General features: G+C 49.2%; 2 protein-coding genes and 1 pseudogene across 2 annotated transcripts; 1 reads left to right on the forward strand and 2 right to left on the reverse strand.

Annotated features, from left to right (window-relative positions):
* The first annotated feature begins 8,814 nt into the window (after positions 1-8,814).
* Positions 8,815-9,987, forward strand: LOC120315035 (olfactory receptor 52K1-like). The gene has a single exon (XM_039358708.1). The coding sequence runs from the start codon at positions 8,815-8,817 to the stop codon at positions 9,961-9,963; it is 1,149 nt and encodes a 382-aa protein (XP_039214642.1). The 3' UTR covers positions 9,964-9,987.
* A 5,807-nt stretch (positions 9,988-15,794) lies between these two features.
* Positions 15,795-16,880, reverse strand: LOC120315037 (annotated as a pseudogene).
* Positions 16,881-21,550: 4,670 nt separating this feature from the next.
* LOC120315038 (olfactory receptor 52D1-like) lies at positions 21,551-22,890 on the reverse strand. The gene is made up of 2 exons (XM_039358709.1): positions 22,741-22,890; positions 21,551-22,500 (listed from the first exon to the last, which is right to left on the reverse strand). The coding sequence occupies exons 1-2, from the start codon at positions 22,745-22,747 to the stop codon at positions 21,551-21,553; spliced, it is 957 nt and encodes a 318-aa protein (XP_039214643.1). The 5' UTR covers positions 22,748-22,890.
* Between the last annotated feature and the right edge of the window lie 3,077 nt (positions 22,891-25,967).

Consider the following 25,967-nt stretch of genomic DNA (forward strand, 5'->3'; position numbering starts at 1 on the left):
CAAAGAATGGAGGCCTTTGAACTCTGGTGCTGGAGAAGACTCCTGCGAGTCCCCTGGATCGCAAGGCGATCCAAACGGTCAGTCCTGGAAGAGATCAGCCCTGACTGCTCCTTAGAAGGCCAGATCCTGAAGTGGAAACTCAAATACTTTGGCTGCCTAATGAGGAGGAAGGACTCACTGGAGAAGAGCCTGATGCTGGGAAAGATGGAGGGCAAGAGAAGAAGGGGACGACAGAGAAGGAGGGGGCTGAAGGAGTCACTGAAGCAGTAGGCGTGAGCTTCAATGGGCTCCAGAAGATGGTAGAGGACAGGAAGGCCTGGAGGAACATTGTCCATGGGGTTGCGATGGGTCGGACACGACTTTGCAATTAACAACAACAACAATTTAACAAAAAGAAGGATGAGGGGTAATATGATAGCAGTCTTCCAGTATCTCAGGGGCTGCCCCAAAGACAAGGGAGTCAAGCTATTCTCCAAAGCACCTGAAGGCAGGACAAGAAGCAATGGATGGAAACTCACCAAGGAGAGAAGCAACCTAGAAATAAGGAGGAATTTTCTGACAGTTAGAACAATTAATCAGTGGAATGGAAGTTGCCTCCAGAAGTTGTGGGTGCACCAACTTCTGGAGGTGTCAGTCTGCAGCACCAGTGGGGTTCTCCGGGCCCCAGCCTCACCCTCCAGTTGCTGCCCCCACCAGACTCTGGAGGAGCAGGAGCTTTGGCCAGCCTTTGAGGCCCTCGGCCCAGCCCTGCCTTCCAGCCCTGGCCTCCACCTCCACCAGCCTCACTGCTCTCTGGGGTCTCCGCTGCCCCGAGGCCCCTGCTAGGCTCCATTCAGCTCCCCCTTTGGCTTCGAGCTGCTCTCCTCTCTCGTTCTCTCCTTTGGCTGCTCGGCTCCTTTGGCTGCCCAGTTCCGGCTCTCGGCTCCTGTTCTGGCCAGACTCTCTGCTCTCACGAGGGCCGGGCCCTCCGCCTCATCACCGCTGCCCCTCAGCCTCACCTTGGCACTCCGAAGCTTTGAGCGCAGCCTCCGGTCTCACCGCCACCAGCCTTGCCACCCTTGCGATTGTTGCCGCCACCCTGGGCCTCGGCTCGGAGCCCTGGGGCTTTTCTGCTCCTCAGTGCTCTGGGGCCATTAGACCCTCAACTCAGCCTCCAGTCTTATCACCGATGGTCCTGTGGTGGTCCCTCAAATGGGGGCAAGGCTGGTGGTTCACCTGGTGAGGGTAGGGTTCACCTGTCACCCGGCATACTAGGTAGTTGGTCAAAGAGAGGGAGGGAGGGAGGGATGAATTTTGTTTCTCAAAAGGGTAGGAGGCCATCACTTCTGAACTCCAGATACAGGGAGAAGGTGCAGGTAAGTTCCTCTAGGTGCTGGTGGCTGAGGAATGCCAGGAGCATTTCGGCAATGAAGTATGGATTGCAGAAACTGGTGTAGGCCAAGACCAGTCCAAGGAAGAGAAAGCAGCCAAAGAGCAGCATGAAGAGGATTTTGGCTGCCACCCACCAGCAGTCCAGAACCCTCCTGGTCTTTGAGCTGTTCCTGGCCACCCCCCTCAGCTTGGTCTCCGCTACTTCCGGGAGCAGCCAGCCCTTCGGCATCTGGTCTTCCTGGGCCACCTTCAAGAATACGGCCTGCTGCAGACAGAGCTCTTGCTCCTTCTGCAGATCTTTGACCCGGTTCCTCCTGGTTTCTCTGAGCCTCTGAAGAGCCATGACTTTTCCCTTCAGTTGGCTGGAGTGGCTTTCCTCCAGGAGGAAGTCGTGCTCCGTCTCAGCCAGGTCATCCTCCATACTCTGGATGACCTTTTCAGCTGCTGATACCAGGCCGTGCATCTCTTCAAGGTCCTTCTCGGAGGCGGCCTCGTTGTCCTTGAAGGAGGCCACTTGGCTGGTGACCTCGTGCATCTCCTCACCGAGTTCTTCACTGTGTTTCATCAGATACCTCTTCTGCAGTTCTGACTGATGGATTTCCGTGTTGGTGTGGTCCAACACTTCTGTTGATGTCCTCCAGAGATCTGTGCAGGCATTCCATGGTGTTTTTGTGGTGATCCGCTGTCTCCTGGAGAACTTTCTGCTGCTCTTTCATGAGTTGCTTCGCTTTGAGCAACTCCTGGTTCTGAGATTCAGAGCTGGCTAAGGTCTCTCGCAGTTCCTCCACCTGCAGGCGGAGAGCCTTGTTGGTGGCTGAGACTTCATCCAGGGACATCACCCGCATTTCTCCCACCATGCTGTCCTGTTTGAAAAATGGAGAGACACAGTCACATCCTCTGCTCAGTTCGGGGGGGGGGGCGATTTTGCTGCCCTTCGCCAGTGTGGCTCTTCCCTAAATTTTGGAATCCACCATCTTCGGCAAGTGTGAGAGAACGTGGGAGTTAGGAACCCACTGACACATCTGCAGAGTGGTCTCCTGCAGGAGGTCTACATGACCACTTGATGCCCCAAAGATTATTTTTCAAAAAGGCAGTTGGACTTTCTTGTTTTTTTTTAATTTGAAAACATCTTGCTTCCCATCCCAGAAGCTTCTTCAGTTCTGGCTGAATGGTGACGAAAGGAAGTCAGTTAGAACTGAAGAAGCTTCTGGGATGAGAAGTGAAATGAAAAGAAAAACACCAAGAAAGTCCAGTTGCCTTTTGGAAAAGGACCTTTAGGACAACCGTGACCTGGATGATTGAGCAAATGGTTGTAAGTCAACGATTACCTATAACAGTGGTGGCGAACCTATGGCACGGGTGCCAGAGGCGGCACTCAGAGCCCTCTCTGTGGGCACACGCGCCGTCACCCCAGTCCTCGGCCTTCAGCTGGATTTTATAAAACCTTTTCACTTTAGGCCTCCACTGCCGTGTGAAAAAAAAAAAGTTTCAATCAATCAATCAATTTCAACTTCTCGCGGGAAAAAAAGGTCTTGCAAAGTTGGAATGGATTGATTGAACTTTTTAGTCCCACCCAGTCTGCCATTACCACTGCAGCCACGCCCACCCAATGGGCCACACCCACCCAATTGGCCACACCCAGCCAATGGGTCACACCCACCTGGCACCCGACGATGCGTAAGTGGGTTTTGGTTGCAGTTTGGGCACTCGGTCTCTAAAAGGTTCACCATCACTGACCTATAAGTAGTTAGTGTTCCAATATCTCAGGGGCTGCCCCAAAGAAGAGGGAGTCAAGCTATTCTCCAAAGCGCATGCAGGCAGGACAAGAAGCGATGGGTGGAAACTCACCAAGGAGAGAAGCAACCTGGAACTAAGGAGAAACTTCCTGACAGGGAGAACAATTAACCAGTGGAACTACTTGCCTTCAGAAGTTATAACTCTGGAAATTTTAAAGAAGAGACTGGACAGCCACTTATCTGAAGTGGTCCAGGGTCTCCTGCTTGAATAGAGGTTGGACTAGAAGACCTCCAGCGTCCCTTCCAACTCTTTTATTCTGTTATTCTTTCTTTAGCCTGCATCCCCACCAGCCGGAGACAGGTACCTTTGACCTGGAGGATGGGGAGATTTGGTCACAGGTGTGGAGGCTGTGATCAGAACAGGTAGGAGCACTTCTCTGCTCTGGTGCTGGCCCCACTTTTCCAATCTCACCCCCTCATTCTGCCTCCAGGGGAACTGTCTGTTCCTCTTGAGAAGCACCTCTTTGCTCCCAATCTTTGGGTTGCTGGCCCTGCGGACGCAGCTGTAACCCAGATGCCCAAATGAGGGAGATCCTTGCTCCGCCCTCAGTGCCAGCCGTCCAATCTGGTCGCTCTCCAGGGGTTTTTGAGCAGAACTTCCCAGCGCTGCGGTCCAGACAAGCAACTGATGCTGGAATGTTTGACGTTTGCCGTGGCAACCTCCAGCCAATGAGGTTAGGAGGAGCCTGTGACATCACAAACCATGGCTTTGATTCTGTTTGGAGTTGAGATTTGAAAAACAACCATCAACCGGCCACCTTCACACCTGGCGGCCTGGTCTGCGAGCGGATTGGTCAGCTTTTAAGGGGCTTTTGCAAGTGAGCCCTGCAGGAGCCTCAACCAGGGCTGGCCCGTCTGGATCACCCAGTTGATGCTCTGGCTTGATGGAGCCATGGTTAGGATGGCTTGATGGAGCCATGGTTAGGATGGCTTGATGGAGCCATGGTTAGGATGGCTTGATGGAGCCATGGTTAGGATGGCTTGATGGAGCCATGGTTAGGATGGCTTGATGGAGCCATGGTTAGGATGGCTTGATGGAGCCATGGTTGTGGCCAAGGCCCACCTGGACACTGAAAGAGGCGGGATGCAAACACTTTGCTCATAGGGAGTGTGAGTCCGGCTGGCCGGTTGTGGCTCTGCGACTCTGCTGAAGGACTGTGTCTGTGGGGCCATTCCTGGAAGAAGGCAAGGTGGCCTTTTGCTTAAGCCCTGGTCAAGAATGTCCAGGCAAAGGTCCGCAGACACAGAGCCCAACACGAGCAGGTTAAAAAAGTGCCCCCAGAGGTGGAGAGGTTAGCTCATTATAGGCAGTTCTCAACTTACAACAGTTCATTTAGTTACAACGGTAAGGGAAAAACTTACTTATAACTGCTTTTCATACTTATGACTGTTACTGCAGCCCCTTAATCACGTGATCAAAATTCAGACACTCGGCAGCTGACTCCTACTTACGACGGTCGCAGCGTCCCTGGGGTGTCACGTGATCCTCTTTTGCGACCTTCTGACGAGTGGGGGAAGCCGGATTCAATTAACCATGTTGCTAACTTAATAAATGTGATTCACTTAACATCTGTGCGAGAAAGGTCGTAAAGTGGGGCAAAACTCACTTAACAAGCGTTTTGCTTAGCAACGGAAATTTTGGACTCAGTTGTGGTCCTAAGCTGAGGATCCCCTGCAGCTGTAGCTTCTGGGTGGTCTTCAAGGGCGGTCCTATGCTCAGCACGATACAGCAGTGTGGGATCCTCTGAGCTTGGCTGTTTTTTCTTGCAGGCGTTTCATTACCCAACTAGGGGAAACATCTGCAAGAAAGCCACCCAGCTCAGAGATCACCAAAGACCCCACATTTCACTCCAGAGTACAGAGACTCCTTTCCATCCGATACATCAGAGGTCCCCCACCTCTTGGGCACCAGGGACCACTGGTGCCGTGGAGAGAGGTTTTTTTCGCAGACCGGACGGTGTGTGGTTTTGTGTGCTGCCTGCATCTCACGGATGGGGCTTTGCTTGTTTGTGTGGACCGGTTGCTGGCGGGTACCGGTCCACGGACCTGGGGTTGGGGACCCCTGCGATACATTACAATAATCCAGTCATGGAAAATAAGTTTTGTTCCATACAGTATTAACCTTGTGAACTCTAAAGCTTCCTCCCTCCGTTCTGTATTCAAGATGGACAGTGATTAATATTTATATGTTACTTATATGTAAGGGTGTAGGTCTATACATATGTTGCATATAGTGTGTTTAAATGTGTGTTATGCATGGGTACACTTTGAGAGCAAGCAACTAAACTTCATTTTTAATGTGTGCCATTGTGCCCACAAGGAAAAAATGACAATAAAGGTAATCTATCTATCTATCTGTCTGTCTATCTGTCTATCTATCTATCTATCTATCTATCTATCTATCTATCTATCTATCTATCTATCTATCTATCTATCTATCTATCTATCTATCTATCTATCATCTATCTGTCTGTCTATCTATCATCTCTCTCTCTCTCTCTTTCTCTCTCTCTACCTACCTACCTACTTATCAATGGTGGGAAGTATATTTTCTCAAGGAACTGGCATAAGACGTTCATAATTCTCTTTCCCCGTAAACACTGCAGGAGCCCCTGTAGTTTTCCTATCTTTACAGCATGGAGATACTGGGCTTTGATGCTACGAAGTCTGTCCATGACCAGGGACAAAATTAGAAGCTTGGGGAGGCTTTTTTCAGTCTGGGAACATTACACAACCCTCAGATAGGGGCCCATTTTGCAGCATCTCCTGATCAATGCCGCATGCCCCTGTTGGGCAGATGTCATTTCCTCTGGAGGAGCCGGGGGGGGGGGAGAGGAAGGGACAGGAGACCCCCGGGAGACCAGCTGGCAATCCTGGGTTCCCTTGGGAGCTCCAGGGGAGCAAATGGAGTCCCACTATGGCAGGAGACAGTGTGTCTCCCGGCTCTGCTGGAGTCTGGTTGAGCTCCATGGGGGAAAAGGCTTTTGTCTAAACAGACTCCTTCAGTTCCTGACCGGCCTCAGCCAAGCCCTCTGCCTGAGCGGTGAGGCTGCGAGTGGCACTTTCCTTCCAGATTTAGTTTGGGTTCAGTTAAGGAGAGCAGTTGAGCATCATCTGCAGGTACGTGATCTGGGAAGGCTGCATTTCGTAAATATATTTCATGCTTCATAGTCTTGTGGAAAAATAAAGCCTTAAAAATAAAAGGACTTTTACGAAATTCCATGGGTGAAAGAGAGATCTTTATTTTTGCGCAAAAAGGTTCAGAAGTGATTTAACAATCAACAAATTTCTGAACAAGGGGGAGGGTCTAAACTAAAGCTTTATAGGTTTCTTTCTCTCAGGAACCAAGGAAGCATAGATGGAATCTTACATTGTATATGGAATCTACTTTGTGTAACATTCAGATAGTTTCTCACACGTTAGGTCCATTTCTCATGGGAATACAATGAAGGCAGTTTTTACTTTTATACAATGTTTCTAAATATGCATTAGGTCATTCACGTACTGTTAATACAGCTTTTGGCTAACACAGCTTTCTTTCAGAGATTATGCAGACACATGATTTTTGCTTTTAGTGATTTTTCATTATTATTATTATTATTATTATTTTACTTTATTCTTCTTTATTTTATGTTATTCTATTTCTTTCCCACTTTACTAGGGAGGATTTTTTTTGACACAGTAAAAGGGGCAGTTTTAAAATTTGCTTTATAACCTATCTGTCACCTCTACCTTAAGGCAGGCAGGCTCTCCTTGCTTTCCCCACAGCAAGCCCCTTGTGAAGGAGGTCGGGGTGGGAGCCATTGACTGGCCCCACATCATCCTGGGAGCTCCCCTCACTGGGGAGGTGGGAAAAACCAACCCCAGTCTCCTACCTTGACCATGAAACCAGACCAGCTCTTACTCGGTTCTTGTTGTTTTAAAGAAAAATCAATAATTAAAAAGGGGACAGAAGATTGTCTAGAAATGGGACAGTTTAAGCATCCAGGTACAGTAGCCTTAGGAAAGGAGGTCCAAAATGGCATAAGACACCGAGGCCTTGGTTGAAGTTGCTCCACACATTTTCCAGGTGTTTTGAGTCGGTGGACAGCCTGAATTTTATGAGTCAAGCTGAGCCAAATTGTCAGGGGAAGCCCAGAGACAACGCAGTGAAATGCAATCGTCCAATCTTTTATTTGCTTACGCCTAGTAGACAGAGCACTGGAGAAAGCAATCATGTTGGGAAGAGTTTGTGGTAAAAGGAAACCAGCCCGCCAAAGAACAGATTGGCTGGACGCCCTCAAAGCTGACCCCAGCAGAATATAGGAAAACCCTTCGTTTGTTGGAGACACACTTTCCTTTTTGGATTACAACAGTGTTTCCCAAACTTGACAATTTTAAGGCATGTGGACTTCAACTCCCAGAATTCCACAGCCAGCAATGCTGGCTGTGGAATTCTGGGAGTTGAAGTCCTCATGCCTTAAAATTGTCAAGTTTGGGAAACACTGGATTACAATATTAGAATGACAACCAACAAAACGTTGAGAACTTAGAGGAGGAAAAAATGACCAGAGGCAACGCAATTGCACCGGATTTACTTCAGAAAATGTTTGAGGAAACGGCTAATAAATTAGGAGAACCACTTGATACTCAACTGATCCAATCACCTGAAACCAAAGTGACAGCTTTTGAAAAGAGAAGAAGAAGGAGGAGGAGTGAAGCATGTATGCCCTGCCAATCATCCGATGCCCCGGCGGTAGAGGGCTAGAGGTGGACCTGGAGGCTGCAGATGTGAAGACCTGGAAGCTCTTCACAATCCAGGGAAGTTTCCACCTCAGGTCCAAGATCTAGAGACTGTACCCCAGCTGGAAAGAGGGGAGGTCAGGGCCTGGTGAGTGTCCAAGCCACAGTCACGGGCAAAACCTGGGGTGTCCAGGAGTGCATCAGCAGGATTAGCACCCAAAGATGAGCTGTTGAGGCAGCAGCAGAAGACACGTGAGGAAGATCAAAGAGGGGAGGGCGCACGGCAAGCCAAGACCTGCCTGGGGTCTCCCATCAACAGATAGCTGAGGTGGCAGACATTGGGAAATCTTACTTGGAATTTTAATGATATAATATATTATTAAAATATATTTGTCGCTTGTGGAATGTTATCTAGAATCCATGTTTTCTATTGTTCAGATCCCACATAAAATCAATGCCTTTTATTGTTTGATCCCTTGCTTTCTGATACATCACATATGCCGAGGATAGGCATCATTTGTTTCTGCGCCCTATAAAAAGACACGACACCCCATCCCCCTCCTTAATAAATGCATTTTGCTTTGCCTGAATTACTGGTTGGTTCATATTTTCAAACGGACAGAGAAGCTGCTTTGTAAAGGTAAAAGTCTTTCAAATTTGGCGATCTCTTATCAGTTCCACAAACCAATGGGCCAAATGGCTGGGTCAGAAAAGAATAAGAGACCCAGAACTGAAGAAAGTTGCAGGAAAGTTTTGTTTGTTTGTTTGAGATTTTTTTGGGATTTGTATGTGTGTGTGTGTGTGTGTTAACCTTCTGCGTGGAGAATATTTTGCTACCTGACTGGATGGAAGAACAGGATGCTTGAATCCCAAATTCTTCTAATTTCTGCTTGGTGGATCAAACTTACAAACAAATTCACGAAGGATGCTGGTGAGAATGTCAGAGAAGATGAATGTTGGGCTAACTTTCTGTTTTGCTGGCAGCGTTTCTGCTTCCGAGGCCAGGAGGGAAGGAGGAACCGGTTCCATCCTCAGCTATGTGGTGTTTGCGCAAGAAAAGCCCACCGGGAAAGATCGCGGAATGAGGCAACTCTCCAATGGATCTTACGATAGATTGGCACACAACCACACCCGCCTGGAGCCCCTTGTTTTCTTCCTGTCTGGGATTCCTGGGCTGGAACACGCTCACTGCTGGATCTCCATCCCCTTCTGCTCCGTGTTTGTCATCTCCCTTCTGGGCAACTGCTCTCTCCTCTATGTGATCAAGACGGACCCGAGTCTTCACAAGCCCATGTTCTTCTTTCTCTCCATGCTGTCCTCCATCGACCTGGTGTTGTCCCTCACCACCATGCCCAAAACCCTGGGCATCTTCTGGTTCAAGGCCAGGGAGATCGGGTTGGTCGGCTGCCTGGTGCAGATGTTTTTCCTACACTCGTTTTCCATCATGGAGTCTGCGGTGCTCTTGGCCATGGCCTTCGACCGATACGTAGCCATTTGCCACCCTCTGAGGTACCACAGCATCCTGACCCATTCCCTGGTGGCCAAAGCTGGGCTGGTGGCCTTGATGAGAGCAGTCGTCCTGATGCTGCCCCTCCCTTTCCTGCTCAGGAGACTGTCTTACTGCCACTCCTTCACTATTGCCCACTGCTACTGCGAGCACATGGCCCTGGTGAGGCTGGCTTGCTCCAACACCCGCTTCAATAACCTCTACGGGATCTTCGTGGCTCTCCTGATTGTTGGCCTTGACTTGGGCTCCATCCTACTGTCCTACGCCAAGATCCTCAGAACCATCTTGAGCTTGGCCACCAAGGAGGAACAGCACAAAGCCTTCAGCACCTGCCTCTCCCACGTGTGCGCCATCTTGGTGGTCTACGTCCCTGTGGTTCTCTCCTCCATCATACACAGGTTTGGCCACCGTGTTCCCGCCTACATCCACATCCTCTTGGCTAACTTCTACCTGCTCTTCCCACCAATGATGAACCCCATTATTTATGGGGTGCAGACAAAGCAGATCCAAGAGAGGGCTCTCCATCTCTTCCATCGCCAGCAGCTCTTACGAAAGGCAACCTTGTAAAGGAACTGCCTATTCCAGTGGTGGCGAACCTAGGGCACGGGTGCCAGAGGCGGCACTCAGAGCCCTCTCTGTGGGCACGCGTGCCGTCGCCCCAGTCCTAGGCCTTCAGCTGGGGTTTATAAAACCTTTTTGCTTTAGGCCTCTGCCACCGTGTGCAAAAAAAAAAAGTTCAATCAATCAGTCAATTTCAACTTCTCGCGGGAAAAAAAAGATCTTGCAAAGTTGGAATGGATTGATTGAACTTTTTAGTCCCACCCAGTCTGCTGTTACCACCGCAGCCACGCCCACCCAATGGGCCACGCCCACCCAATGGGCCACACCCACCCAATGAGCCACGCCCACCCAATGAGCCACGCCCACCCAATGGATGACACCCACCCGGCACCCGATGATACATAAGTGGGTTTTGGGTTGCAGTTTGGGCACTCGGTCTCTAAAAGGTCCGCCATCACTGCCCTATTCCCAAGCTGCATGTATACGCAACATATAAATTAGGATACTTTCTTCTCCACATCTTCATATTTGTGAGGAAAAGCCCCTGGCAGGCAGCCTCCATCTTCCCTCCCTGGCAGGAGCTATGGGAACCTCAGTCCTCGTTCTGGCCACCATCACAACTGGCCAGAGTAAGAAAGAAGTCTCCTCTACTGAGGCATTTTTGTTCGTCTCCTCTGAGCTTGACCGCAGGGCCAATAGGAGGCAGAAAGAAAGTGAAGGGGAGGGGGAAAGGGGACTTCACACAGTCCCTGGATCTGTTGCACCGGACCTAGGATTATTAGATGGGTCTTGTTAAGCAGGAGTCCCTGGCCCCACTCGAACAGAGAGGCAGTGTCCAATTCTCCCCTGTTTATTCACATCTGGTCAAAGGTGAGTCCTCTCGGCAAAGTGGGAAGAATAAAACTCCCAAGGATTTATTCAGCCTCCTTGATATGTATTTGGTTACATAAGCAGGAAATACAGCCGTTTTTACAGCCGAAAGTAGATAAGAAGCAGGAGTTGCTACAATGTCGTTGCAAATCAAGTACATTTAGAAGCCTATTTAGCAAACCCATGGAGACCTGTCTCTGGTTTCCTGTGACGCCTCTCCTGAGCTGTGGACAGTGGCATTACAACTTGTTCTCTTTCATTCAGCCATTTCAGTGCAGGAATCTTGACCAGGGGTCTTCCAACTTGGCCCTTTGATGGCTTGTGGACTTCAACTCCCAGAATTCCTCAGCCAGGCACACGTGCCTGGCTGAGGAATTCTGGGAGTTGAAGTCCACAAGTCATCAAAGGGCCAAGTTGGAAGACCCCTGGACTTCAACTCCCAGAATTCCTCCTCTAGGCACGCTGGCTGAGGAATTCTGGGAGTTGAAGTCCACAAGTCATCAAAGGGCCAAGTTGGAAGACCCTGGACTTCAACTCCCAGAATTCCTCAGCTAGGCATGCTGGCTGAGGAATTCTGGAGTGAAGTCTACAAGTCATCAAAGGGCCAAGTTGGAAGACCCCTGGACTTCAACTCCCAGAATTCCTCAGCTAGGCATGCTGGCTGAGGAATTCTGGGAGTTGAAGTCTACAAGTCATCAAAGGGCCAAGTTGGAAGACCCCTGGACTTCAACTCCCAGAATTCCTCCTCTAGGCACGCTGGCTGAGGAATTCTGGGAGTTGAAGTCCACAAGTCATCAAAGGGCCAAGTTGGAAGACCCCTGGACTTCAACTCCCAGAATTCCTCAGCTAGGCATGCTGGCTGAGGAATTCTGGGAGTTGAAGTCTACAAGTCATCAAAGGGCCAAGTTGGAAGACCCCTGGACTTCAACTCCCAGAATTCCTCCTCTAGGCACGCTGGCTGAGGAATTCTGGGAGTTGAAGTCCACAAGTCATCAAAGGGCCAAGTTGGAAGACCCCTGATCTTGGCCATCCTAATCCTGATCAACAGTCTCTGTGTCCTGTGTAAATGGAAGGGAAGCTTTTCTATCTCTGTGTAATTCCAAAATAAATTTGATTTTCACTTCCAATAATGTCTGCTAACATTCCTTGATCGCTATTCAATTCTTTTTAGTGGGATGAATGGATACTTAACTAAGAGCTCGAAGGCTGTGACCTCTCTGGGCATGGAAGGGATTTGATTTTGGGTTAGCTTGATCCATATTCCCCATTCTGGATGGAGGGTAAAATCTCTTTCCCTTTTTACTGGATTGCTTTTAATCTGTTTTAAAGTTTAACAAGATGCCTGGAGGATGATTCAATGCGAGTCTGACTGGGCATAAATAAGACCTTGTGGCGTCTTATTGTGATGAAACACGAATGCTTCTCTGCCCTTATTGTGTCCACTGATAGCTGTCAAGTGCAACTGCAGCCACTTCTTCACAGCACAACTCAGCAACTTTGATGCCTGTATTACAACTATCGACACAGACTGCTTGCCTTCCGCTGGGAATGACCAGATCCATAATTCATGGATCTTGGGGGAAGTCAAGCTTCTGCCTCTTATGGGTGTGTAAGGACTCCAGGCTAGGCCCTCACTTGACCCCTCCTTCCAGCCTAGCTGGTGGTTTCCTGACGTCCTGTTTAGGGTGATCTGTCCCTTATTGTGTTCTTGTTGTCTGACCCATCGCGACCCCATGGACAACGTTCCTCCAGGCCTTCCTGTCCTCTACTATCTTCTGGAGTCCATTTAAGCTCACTCCCACTGCTTCAGGGACTCGATCCAGCCACCTCGTTCTCTGTCATCCCCTTCTTCTCTTGCCCTCCATCTTCCCCAGTATCAGGCTCTTCTCCAGGGAGTCCTTCCTTCTCATTAGGTGGCCAAAGTATTTGAGTTTCAACTTCAGGATCTGGCCTTCTCAAGAGCAGCCGGGGTTGATCTCCTCTAGGATTGACCAGTTGGATTGCCTTGCAGTCCAAGGGACTCGCAGGAGTCTTCTCCAGCACCAGAGTTCAAAGGCCTCCATTCTTTGGTGCTCAGCCTTTCTTGTGGTCCAACTTTCACAGCCATACATTGCAACAATTATTGTAGAGGTCCCTAACCTTTTGGGCACCAGGGACTGGTTCTGTGGAGAGAGGTTTTTCCACGGACCACAGAGTGTGTGGTTGTGTGTGCTGCCTGCATCCCACAGTTGGGGCTTTGCTTGTTTGTGTGGACCGGTTGCTGGCATGCCGCGGCCCAGTACTGGTCCACAGACCGGGGGTTGGGGACCCCTGCCTTATTGGGTAGGAAGGTCTCCTGGAATATCTGCTAGGGTATTGTGAAGAGTATCTGGTGGATAACTTTGCTCGGATCCACTCTACCTTGGAGTCCAATAGAACAGAACAGGCTGAGGTTCTTGGAGCTACAGTCTGGTGGAGTGATCTGGGATGAGTTGTCCAGTCTTGTTAGGTAGCATCTGAGGTGCGGCTTGGTAAAGAAATGCAAGAAAATCAAAGTTGCCTTTTAGCTTTACGTGTTTATTCAGCTGAACAAAAACGAGCCCCTCTAAAACAGAGGGATCCCCAAATGACAAGAAATCCTTGTATTTATACTTTTTGATTACATAAGCCATCCACCCAGCAAAGCTCCCACAGATAAGATGAAGAATTCACCCAGAAAGGCTGGCACATTATAGATAAGACAAGAGAAAACAGAACTAGCCAAAGACGTTCTTTTTGGGTGTTCCCCTAAGGACACTGGGTGTTCCGGGTGTCTTGGGAGATTGGGTATGTCCTTGGGTGACCTTCCATGACTCTGCAAGTACCCAGAGATAGTGGGGTCATCCACATGTATTCGCAATCTATGCTTTCTCCTGATTCCTGGTCAAAATCTCCAGTGATGGAGCATAACTCCTGGAGGCAACCTGTTCCACTGATTAATTGTCCTACCCTGTCAGCTCTGCCTTGGCCTACAATTTGTTATTTCTCAAGCCCATAGCCATCAGCGCCATCAGCACCATGGATCTCTCAGGCTTTGGCACCATAAAGCATGGGTGGGACCAGCAAGTAAACGTTGGCTAGGAAGATATGGACACACAAACGGGAAGGGGCAGCCCACTTCTCTTCTGCTTGAGTGCAGCAGGACAGGCTGAGTTGGACCAAGATGAGAGGGGATGGAGGCCTGGCCCGGAAGGGGAGAATGGAGCAAATGAGAGGGAGGGTCTTCCCAGCCTACAGGAGAAATGGTGACCCCTTGTTTACCCCCTTGTCAAGCTATCACTGCTGCCAGGGAAGGAGCTCTTTGGTGGCTTCAGAGGGAAAAAGAGAGACCTGTCAACAAGGAGACTTCTTGAGGGAGGTCAAGGAGAACATCCAAGCAAACTCTACATCACAACATTTGGTTTCACATGGAAATGGTTCCTGTGGTGAAGGGGATCTGGTGAAACTTCAAGGCATTTCTGGACTCCAGGAAGTGCTGCTGACAGAACAGGAAGTGAAGTAGCTATTTTGCTACCTGGTAAAGTGTTTGTGTGAGGAAGGCTCCAGGGATGAGTTCGTGACTGTCTGGCACAAGAAATCAGGAACCAGGGTTGTTCAAATGAGGACAAGTGGGGTTTTTTTGTATAGATTTTATTAGTTTTTATAGGGTTAGAGATAAGGTGGGGTCGGGATTAGGATTGGGATTTGGGTTAGGGTTGTGGTTGGGGTTAGGATTAAGGTTGGGGTTGGGATTAGGGTTGGGGTTGGTGTTAAGGTTAGGGTTGGGATTGGGGTTAGGGTTGGGGTTAGGGTTAGGGTTAGGGTTAGGGTTGGGATTGGGATTGGGATTGGGGTTGGGATTTGGGTTAGGGTTAGGGTTAGGGTTAGGGTTGGGGTTGGGGTTAGGGTTAGGGTTAGGGTTAGGGTTAGGGTTAGGGTTAGGGTTAGGGTTAGGGTTAGGGTTAGGGTTGGGGTTAGGGTTAGGGTTAGGGTTGGGGTTGGGGTTAGGGTTAGGGTTAGGGTTAGGGTTAGGGTTAGGGTTAGGGTTGGGGTTAGGGTTAGGGTTGGGGTTGGGGTTAGGGTTAGGGTTAGGGTTGGGTTGGGTTAGGATTAGGATTAGAATTAGGATTAGGATTAGGATTAGGATTAGGATTAGGATTAGGGTTAGGGTTGGGGTTGGGGTTAGGGTTAGGGTTAGGGTTAGGCTTGGGGTTCGGGTTAGGCTTGGGGTTGGGGTTAGGCTTGGGGTTGGGGTTGGGGTTGGGGTTGGGGTTGGGGTTAGGGTTAGGGTTAGGGTTAGGGTTAGGGTTAGGGTTGGGGTTGGGGTTGGGGTTGGGGTTGGGGTTGGGGTTGTGGTTGGGTTTTTTCCAAATAACATTTTCAATATTTAGCAAAGAGCATAATGTCTGGGTATATGTATTTAACTAACAATAATAGATATAGTTAATTATCATAAACAATATGTTAATTCATCACTCAATAGCCTTCTTCTTACTAATATATATTCAAAATTACGTATCACATTCCTTTCTCTCTGACTCATTTTTCTAGCCATTGATAAAAATTATCCCATCTTCTAAAATACACCTAGTCTTCTAAATGAGGACAGGTTTAATCCATGCTGTCTCACTACAGGCAACTACTGCTGGTCAAAGCAAATAGGCAGTAGACAAGAATCAACAGAATTCAAGGTGGGCTGTAGTTGGATTTCTTGCAGGGGCGAAGGGATTCATGACCCCTCCGTCCCTCAGGCTCATCCTGGTCACCTCCTATAATAGCCTAATTAAACTACTATCCATTAAAGGATGTTCTGAATATAGAACAATAGAACATTCCATCCACAACAATTTCTTCAAAACATTTTGGGAGAAAAGAATTTATTTGCATCCACATTGAACAGAAAGATCAAAATACACAATATTTGTTAATTTCACACAGCACTATGATGAGTTGGCCAGTCTGCTTTGGACCTACAATTTCCTGCTTCGCATGCCCATAGCCATCAGCACCCGCACACGGATCTCCTTGGTCTTGGCCCCATAAACCATGGGGTTGAGCATGGAAGGGACCAGCAAGTAGAAATTGGCCAGGAAGATGTGGACACTGTGGGGGATGCTGTGCCCAAAACGATGAGAAAGGAAGGAGAAAAGTCCAGGGGTGTACTGAATGAAGATGACTCCCACATGGGCACCACAAGTGCCCAGGGCTTTGTGACGAGCTTCAAGTGAGGGCAGGCGGAACACTGTCCGCAGGATCCGTCCATAGGAGGCGAAGATGAAGGTCAGGTCTCCACCAACAACAAGGAGGGACGCAACCAACCCATAGAGGTTGTTGGGAGTGGTGTTCCCACAAGCTAGTTTTATTAGAGCCATATGCTCACAATAAGTATGAGAGATATTTCGTGAGTGACAGAATCTCAGCCTCAGTAAAAGTAAAGGAATGGGTAAGATGATTACAAAAGCCCGGATAGCAATGGCTGCTCCGAATTTGACCACTGTCCTTGGGCTCAACAGGGTTGTGTAGCTGAGTGGGTAGCAGATGGCCACATATCGGTCATAGGCCATGGCGGTGAGCGTCCCAGATTCCACAGCAGTGATGGCATGGACCACGAACATCTGCACCAGGCAGGCAGCGAAGGTGATCTCCTGGGCCTTGGTCCAGAAGATGGCCAGCATCTTGGGCAGGATACAGGTGGGCATGGCCATGTCGGTGAGGGCCAGGATGGAGAGGAAGAGGTACATGGGCTGGTGCAGGCTGGACTCTGTCCAGGGTGGCGTTGCCCAAGAGGGACAAGACGTAGATGAAGCAGAAGGGGATGGAGAGCCAGGCCTGGACACTCTCCAGTCCCGGAAGTCCCAGGAGGAGGAAGGAGGTGGGAGGAGTGTGGCCACTGAGGTTGGTAGCTCCTGGCATAGCAGTAAATGAACCAGATGCCTCTCTCTCCAAGCCGCCTGGTCTTCTTACTTCTTACAATCTTACTTTTTACAATCTGCTGAATCTAAAAGTGGGCTTACTTCTCCCCCTTCAACTGATCTGCAATTTCTTTGGATAAGGCCTTCTCCTAAGCCACGGGACCTTCTGGTGCTGCTGCCAGCTGGAGAGTCAGTTTCCTGCCTCTGGATGATGAAGTGGGGTGTTCCTCTCAGAGAAATGAAGAACGTGAGAAACCCCACTCCAGGCTTTGTGTGCAGAAACTAAGAATAGCCCCCAACACAATTTCCATAGCTCAGTTCCTACTCAGGAACAATGAGGGGATTTCCTTGCTGCGTGCAGCTGAGGCTCCATTTTTAGAACGGGGGCTTTCCCTCGCTCCCAGGCCTTGCTATTCCCTTCTCACAACAGAGAGTTCAAGAGGAGGGAAAGAGTCACCCAGGCCTTGCCGCGTTCTCGGGGTGAGAGAGAAGATCTGCGGAGAGAAGGAAACAGGAACGGAGCAGAGCTCAGCTGCTGTAGTTGGAGTCAAGTATCACAAGCTATCGGTGGTCCCAACAGCCCTCGCCCCACGGGATGCTCCTGTCTGGGGTCCCAGTCATCCAGTTTACAATTTCTATTCCAGAGCCTTTTTAAGGTTTTTAGGACGAGATTGGACAGCCATGTCTCTGAAATTGTATTTGGTCTCTTCCTTGGGGGGGGGGTGTTGGACTTGAGAACCCCCGAGGTCCCTTCTGCAGTGTTATTCAGTTATTTCTTTCTATGATCACGTGTATCCATCCCATCAAGCCCAAAGAAAGTCTGGAATGATATAGGATCTCCTGTCACCGGCAGGGGGTTGGACTAGAACAGTGGTTCTCAACCTTTCTAATGCCGTGACCCCATAATACAGTTCCCCATGTTGTGGTGACCCCCAAGTGGGTGTGGCCACCAATAAGAGGGAGTAGGACAGCTAGGGAAAAGGGGGAAAAAATGGCGGACAGCGTGGTTTGGCGACCCCCGTGAAATGGTCATTCGATCCCAAATGGGGTCCGACCCACAGGTTGAGAACCACTGGACTAGAAGATCTCCAAGGTCCCTTCCAAATCTGTTATTCTGTGTTGTATATTAGCTCTCTCCCCTCGTTTCATCCCTTCTCATCCTGTGGGTTTGTAAAAATCAGAAGTCTGCACATTATGGAGTTACTTCAAGGTTAACTATGAGGGGTCCTTTGTGCCCTCTGAGCTTGGTAGTTTTCTTGCAGACATTTAATCACCCAAACTAGTCAAGCTATAGTTAACTATGGTTTCCCAGTCAGGTGTGCACTCACTGGATTCATCTGGCATCCTTTGCAAAAGAGTTACACACCAGGCATTTCAAGGTTGTGATTTACACACCTTCACTAAGCAAGCAGTTTGGCTTATAATCTTAGACAAACAGGGTCTCAAACTTAAAGGTACTTACCCCCCACCCTGTGTATGCATTGGTTCCTTTTATCCATTTCAATATTGATTTTAATCTTAATTTTTAATGTTTGATGCTTTAATGTTCTAATCCTGCCATTGTTCTGTTCTGTTATGTATAGTGTTGCAAGACAGCCAGAGACACTGAGTAGAGAGATGGGCGGTGTGCAAATTTAAAAAATAAACAAACTAAAATCCATTAACATACTTTTAGTTTTGGTCACCACGATGTAAAAAAGATGTTGAGACTCTAGAAAGAGTACAGAGAAGAGCAACAAAAATGATTAGGGGACTGGAGGCTAAAACGTATAAGGAACGGTTGCTGGAATTGGGTATGTTTAATGAAGAGAAGGACGAGGGGGGACATGATAGCAGTCTTCCAGTATCTCAAGGGCTGCCCCAAAGAAGAGGGAGTCAAGCTATTCTCCAAAGCCCCTGAAGGCAGGACAAGAAGCAACGGATGGAAACTAATCAAGGAGAGAAGCAACCTGGAACTAAGGAGGAATTTTGTGACAGTGAGAACAATTAAACAGTGGAACTGCTTGCCTCCAGAAGTTGTAGGTCCTCCAACACTGAAGGTTTTTAAGAAGAGACTATACAGCCACTTGTTTGAAATGGTATAGGGTTTCCTGCCTGAGCAGGGGGCTGGACTAGATGACCTCCAAGGTCCCTTCCAACTTTATTATTATTATTATTATTATTAAAGAGGCAACACTGAGACTTCACATTCATGTACACACACACACACACACACACACACACACACACTCACACTGAACCATTCCAAGCCACAACACGGACCCACCTGCGAGGCTGCTAAAGTCCAGGTGAGACTGGACCAGCAATGGGCCCCTCCACCTCCACCTCCAAAGAAGCAGCACACCTGGCGCAGAGTCTCCCAGGGATATATAGCTCAGGTGCTGCCAGGTAGCAAAGGGACTGAATGAAGATGCTGTCCAGGCAAGGGCCCTCCAGGGGATTCTGGCTCACATGATGCCCAGGGGTACAACGGCGTCACTGAAGCCCCACTGCTACTTGTGCCCCCCCGGAACGTCTGCCCCCCCGGAGTGAGGTCAGCTCTCATCCTCCTTTCCCTCTGAAAGAGGTGGAAGACCTGGGGGCTTGGGGGGTCTCAACAGAGGGCTTTCCCGTTGGGGGTGGCTGATAGATTAACGACAGATCCCATCTCCCCCCTTCTCACCATACTCCCCCCTCCCCATCTTTTTAGCCAGCTTGATATTTTTATAGTATTCTGTTTATATTACTAGGTTTGGGGCAATTTTATCTTTGATATTGTAAGTTGCCTAGAGTTACCGTGTGGTAAGGCGGGTGGCTAATACATTTTACAAATAAATAAAATAAATAAAACAGGGGTGGTGGAAGAACTGCTCCAGGGTTTGGTGCCTCTGAGACAGACTCTGTCTTTAGGACTACTGTTTCCTTTGTTTTGCTGCTGTTGTTGCAAAAGGCAGGATCAGCAAACAGAGAAACAAACCAAGATGGCAGCCTGGATACTTTTTTGCACCCATCGGAGCGTTATTCTCAGGCCTGGTGTGCAATAAGAGCCGAGGTGGCGCGGCAGTTAGAGTACAATACTGCAGGCCACTTTAGCTGACTGTGTTCAGCAGGTCAGCGGTTCAAATCTCACCGGCTCAAGGTTGACTCAGCCTTCCATCCTTCCGGGGTAGGTAAAATGGGGACCTAGATTGTTGGGGGCAATGTAAATAGATATATACATTGCTTACTGGTGTACACCGCTTAGAGAGTGCTTGCACTTAAAGCGGTATATAAGTCTCATAAATAAATAAATAAATAAATTCCTGTGTGGAGGTAAAGGGAGCTGAAGCATTTTTTGACCCCAAAGAGACAACGTCTGGAAGTAGTTCAGACCGACACCTCCCTGATTCACGTAGGAGGAGAGCAGCAGAACTGGCCTCACAAGGTCCCGCTCCTGCAACCCGTCGCAATAAAAGCACTTTTAGCCTCGCTGTGCAGCTGATTCCCTAAGGGGACCGGAGAGGGAAGGGGGTGTCCCAGCCCAAAGTGTCCAATAAGAGCTGGAAGACCCCAGGCCCTTCCATGGCTTGGCTGCTGCCAGCTGAAGTTGGGCAACTAGTAAGGTTCATGTGGAGGAAAGACGGATGACACCAGTTTCCTGCTGGAGCAGATGAACCTGCAGGCAATTACTTTCCCCTCCGAGCAACAGGTGAGGACTCTGGCCTGGGCTGAGAGGAAGGTTGATCCTTCAAGGACAGTTGGCAATCAAGGCTTGATCTGAAGGTAGGAGACCCATGTGTGCTTGAGACTTCTTCATGGGAATCACGTGCTCATGGGCCCCCTCATTCTTCCCCTCAAAAGAGCCAAGAGCCATGGTGGCGCAGGGGTTAGAAGGCAGCATTGCAGGCTGACTATGCCCACTGCCAGCAGTTCGGTCCTGACCAGCTCAAGGTGGATGTAGCCTTCCATCCTACCCAGGTTGATAAAATGAAGACCCAGATAGTTGGGAGTCAATAGGCTGACTGTAAACCACTTAGAGAAGGCTGAAGTGGTATATAAGTCTAAGTGCTATTGCTATTGCTTGCATTTCCTGCTTATGACCATGATTCTCTCAGATCAGGGCTGGAAGGGACCTCTTCTGGTCCAGTCCCTGCCCAAGGCAGCAGACCTTATACCAGGGGTCTTCAAACGTGGCCACTTTAAGACTTGTGGACTTCAACTCCCAGAATTTCTCAGCCAGCCAGGCCTGGCTGAGGAATTCTGGTAATTGGAGTCCACAAGTCTTAAAGTGGCCAAGTTTGAAGACCCCTGCCTTATCCCATCCCAGCCAAAGGGCTCTGCAATCTCTTCTCAAAAGCCTCCAGTGATGGAGCATCCACAACTCCAGGAGCCAAAGGGCTCCATTGATTAATTGGAGTCCTCTTTGCTGAAGAGCTAATCGGCAGAAGGCAGGTTCACCTTCCAGGTGGGCTTTTAGAAAGAGGAAGGAAGGGTGTTTTCGCTAAGAAAAAAGATGGCCTATCTCTGGCATAATGGAAGTAGCCTCGGGGTTGGGGTTAGCCCTAGGACATCCTTCCCCAAACCATCAAGTTTACTTTTGAGAGCAGATCTAGCTCCCATTCTTACATCGGGGGGGGGGCTTTTTAAAGATGCAAAAGTCCACTGCAGCCGGTCACGGATCTCCTTGGCCTTGGCCCCATAAACCATGGGGTTGAGCATGGAAGGGACCAGCAAGTAGATGTTGGCCAGCAAGATGGAAGAATTTATTTACATTCACATTGAACAGAAAGATCAAAATACACAATATTTGTTAATTTCACACAGCACTATGATGAGTTGGCCAGTCTGCTTTGGACCTACAGTTTCCTGCTTCGCATGCCCATAGCCATCAGCACCCGCACACGGATCTCCTTGGTCTTGGCCCCATAAACCATGGGGTTGAGCATGGAAGGGACCAGCAAGTAGAAGTTGGCCAGGAAGATGTGGACATTGTGGGGGATGCTGTGCCCAAAGCGGTGAGAAAGGAAGGAGAAAAGTGCAGGAGTGTACTGAATGAAGATGACTCCCACGTGGGCCCCACAAGTGCCCAGGGCTTTGTGACGAGCTTCGAGTGAGGGCAGGCAGAACACTGTCCGCAGGATCCGTCCATAGGAGACAAAGATGAAGGTCAAGTCTCCACCAACAACGAGGAGGGACACAACCAACCCATAGAGGTTGTTGGGAGTGGTGTTCCCACAAGCTAGTTTTACTAGAGCCATATGCTCACAATAAGTATGGGAGATATTTCGTGAGTGACAGAATCTCAGCCTCAGTAAAAGGAAAGGAAAGGGTAAGATGATTACAAAAGCCCGGATAGCAATGGCTGCTCCGAATTTGACCACTGTCCTTGGGCTCAACAGGGTTGTGTAGCTGAGTGGGTAGCAGATGGCCACATATCGGTCATAGGCCATGGCGGTGAGCGTCCCAGATTCCACAGCAGTGATGGCATGGACCGTGAACATCTGCACCAGGCAGGCAGCGAAGGTGATCTCTTGGGCCTTGGTCCAGAAGATGGCCAGCATCTTGGGCAGGACACAGGTGGGCATGGCCATGTCGGTGAGGGCCAGGATGGAGAGGAAGAGGTACATGGGCTGGTGCAGGCTGGATTCTGTCCAGATGACCCAGAGCAGGGTGGCATTGCCCAAGAGGGACAAGACGTAGATGGAGCAGCAGGGGATGGAGAGCCAGGCCTGGACACTCTCCAGTCCCGGAAGACCCAGGAGGAGGACGGAGGTGGGAGGAGCGTGGCCACTGAGGTTGGAAGGAGCTAATAAGAGAGGAAGAAAAAGCAATTCTCAGAGAAAGTTTTGCTCACAGCCTTTGTCTCTCTTTCACTTGTGTAAGAAACAGGGTCCTAAAGTGAACAACTGTCACATGTCACTTTTTATCAAAGGACCCCCACTTTTGGCCCCTTCGCCAAATCTGTGTTCTGCTTATTTAATTGTAAAATTTATTGGCTGCCCGTCTTACCACAAGGTAACTGTGGTACTCTGTGGTTACGACTCACCCTGCATTTTTTTCAACGCTCCTGGACTAGTCTGTGAATAAGAAATGGGAGAAGCTCCACTAACGGCCTGCAGGGAGAGAAAAGAGGGAGAAAGCAGAAGCTGGGTTCAGGCGGAACCTTCAGGGACCCTCAACTCGGAAACGGGGCTTTCCAAGAGGGTAACCGCTTTCGAATCATGGACTGAAAAATCTGAGCTTCTTGCCAATTCGTAGGAGGATGTTCCCAGTAGAAGAAAAGTTATATGGCTCCGGGATGAACGGTGGAGTTCTTGCTGCTCTCTCAGCTTTGCTTTTGTGCTTATTATGGGGAGAATCAGGAATTGGATCGATACTGTGTGTGTCCATTGATAATAAACATGGTTTCTGCTTGATTGTTTGTTTGGTGTTTCATTCGGTCACCATGATGTAAAAAAGATGTTGAAGCTCTGGAAAGAGGGCAGAGTAGAGCAACAAAGATGATCAGGGGACTGGAGGGTAAAAGTTACAAGGAACGTTTGCTGGAATTGGATATGTCTGGTTTAATGAAAAAAGAAGGACGAGGGGAGACAGGATAGCAGCGTTCCAATATCTGAGGGGCTGCCCCAAAGAAGAGGGAGTCAAGCTATTCTCCAAAGCCCCTGAAGGCAGGACAAGATGGAAACTAATCAAGGAGAGAAGCAACCTGGAACTAAGGAGAAACTTCCTGACAGAACAATTAACCAGTGGAACAACCTGCCTCCAGAAGCGGTGAATGCTCCAACACTGGAAGTTTTTAAGAAGAGACTGGGCAACCATTTGTCTGAAATGGTACAGGGTTCCTTGCCTGAGCAATAATTGGGGTATTGATTCCTGCTTGGTTGTTTGTCTAGTGTTAATCCCTGCTTCTCTGACTGTTTTACGCTTTTATTTTTTGTTGTTGGCTTTTGCTTTGTCTCTTTTCATTGGTGAGCAAATGTGGTTTATGTGTCTATTTATGGTTTTGTTTGAATGCCAACCTCATACCCATGAACACAAAACAGCAGTCAGAAGACACAATAAAAACTTCCTAATATCAGAGTATATGGAGACACTCAAGAATCATTTCAGCAGGAAAACTGTAAGCATTGTAGACCCAGCTAAATGCAAAAACGCCAGAGAATTCCTGGAAGGTGGGCATTCAGACAAATCAGCCATCAACGGACACATAGAGATAAACCCACATTTACACACCATTGAAGAGAGAATAAAAAGCTAAAAAGGAAACCAAGACTAGAACACAATTTCTCCAGTCAGCAATACTCAGAGAAGCAGGGATTAACACCAGACAATCATACCAAAGCCATATTTGACATCGATAGATGTCAACAATATTAATTCCTAATTCTTCTACTAAGAGGGAGAAAACCACAACCCCACTATCATACCCACACAGTGTATGTTGTGACATATAAACAGGGAGAAAACTCTCTAACACCGATGATGCTACCTAGTTGAGTTCTCAAGAAGAAGCTGAAAGTTTGTGGTTTGAAAAAGCTTATCCTCTAACCTCTACGCCAGGTGTTTCCAGGTGAAACACACCCACCCTGCTAGCTTTTCTCACAGACCTTTGCCTCCATGTCCATCACTGCTTCTGTGGCCCTCTAGATATCGCCTAGTTTCCCAATATCCTTCTGAAATTGGCTCCTGTGCAAATCAACCCATCCCCGGTGACATTCTGGTCGACAAGGGGAGAAATAAAAGCTACCCAGTTCCTTCCACAATATGTGGCTTTCTCCTCTTCATCCCTCCTCTAGATCTTCTATCCTGCCTTTGGGGGCCTCTTACCTGCCTTATCTCTTGTCCACCCCCTTCCCACCCCCCCAATGGTTTGGATAAGGCTCGTTTTGCTAGTTGAACATAAACCTGGTGAAAAACATGCTCACCTTTTGTCCTGGGAAGTCCCAAAGTGGATCTGTTTTCAGCATCTGCAAACAAGGAGAATTGAAGGTGAAGAGAATTTAAGCCCCATGGTGGCTTGGCTGGCTGCAAAAGCCCTTCCCTTCCCTTCCCCTCCCTTCGCTTCTCTCTTCCTTCCCTTCCCTTCCGCTCCCTTTCCTTTCCTTTCCTTTCCTTTCCTTTCCTTTCCTTTCCTTTCCTTTCCTTTCCTTTCCTTTCCTTTCCTTTCCTTCCCTTCCCTTTCCTTTCCTTTCCTTTCCTTTCCTTTCCTTCCCTTCCCTTCTCTCTTCCTTCCCTTCTCTCTTCCTTCCCTTCCTTTCCCTTCCCTTCCCTTCCCCTCCCTTTCTTTTCCTTCCCTTCCCTTCTCTCTTCCTTCTCTTCTCTCTTCCTTCCCTTCCTTTCCCTTCCCTTCCCCTCCCTTCCCTTCTCTCTTCCTTCTCTTCTCTCTTCCTTCCCTTCCCTTCCCTTCTCTCTTCCTTCTCTTCTCTCTTCCTTCCCTTCCCTTCCCTTCTCTCTTCCTTCTCTTCTCTCTTCCTTCCCTTCCCTTCCCTTCTCTCTTCCTTCCCTTCTCTCTTCCTTCCCTTCCCTTCCCTTCCCTTCCGCTCCCTTTCCTTTCCTGTCCTGTCCTGTCCTGTCCTGTCCTGTCCTGTCCTGTCCTTTCCTTTCCTTTCCTTTCCTTTCTTTTCCTTCCCTTCCCTTCCCTTCCCCTTCTAAGGCAGGGCAGAAGGGGGGGGAGCAGCATGGGGGGGGGGCAGGCCAGACTCACAGACCTGCCTCCCTCTATCCCTGGCCAGGCCTGCATCAGCTGGAGGATGCTGCCGTTAGTGGGGAGCCAAGTGGGGAGGAGAGGATCCCCTCCTCTGCTTTCATAGGCTCCTCTGAGGGGGGGGGTTCCCACCAGGGCAAGGCCAAGGGAGAGGTGGGCTCCCCAGAGGCCTCCAGGTGCCACCTTGCCCGCAGGTGCAGGACGGCGGCAGAGGCAGGGCTGCCCAGCCCTTCTCCTCAAGCAGACTCAGCCTCCAGCCCCAGCTGGTTCAGCGGAGAGGAGCAGTTTTAATTGGGGAAATAAAATATATCTAGATGACACCAATATTCTGAGTTTGCGTCGCTTGGGAGAGTCGCCCTGGGTGGTGTTTTCTTCCTATTCTGTGGGGACCCAGCCGAAGATGAATTTGGAGGGGCCTTCGGGGGGGGGGGTAGTGGGAGATGGGGACCCCCGCTTGGCTCTCAGGGTTGGGGGTCAACTTGCTCTGGATGGCCACAGCTGGTCTCTCTCAGCAAAGGTGGGAAAAGAGGGCAACACATTTATGAATAAAGAATTTCTCTCCACCTTGT

Source organism: Crotalus tigris, unplaced genomic scaffold (assembly GCF_016545835.1).
Source record: "Crotalus tigris isolate CLP2741 ecotype Arizona unplaced genomic scaffold, ASM1654583v1 scf7180000019065.834497, whole genome shotgun sequence".
NCBI lineage: Eukaryota > Metazoa > Chordata > Lepidosauria > Squamata > Viperidae > Crotalus > Crotalus tigris.

What these genes read in the sequence shown, in the direction of transcription:
- LOC120315035 (XM_039358708.1), top strand. Translation starts at nt 8,815, where the DNA reads ATGCTGGTGAGAATGTCAGAGAAGATGAATGTTGGGCTAACTTTCTGT.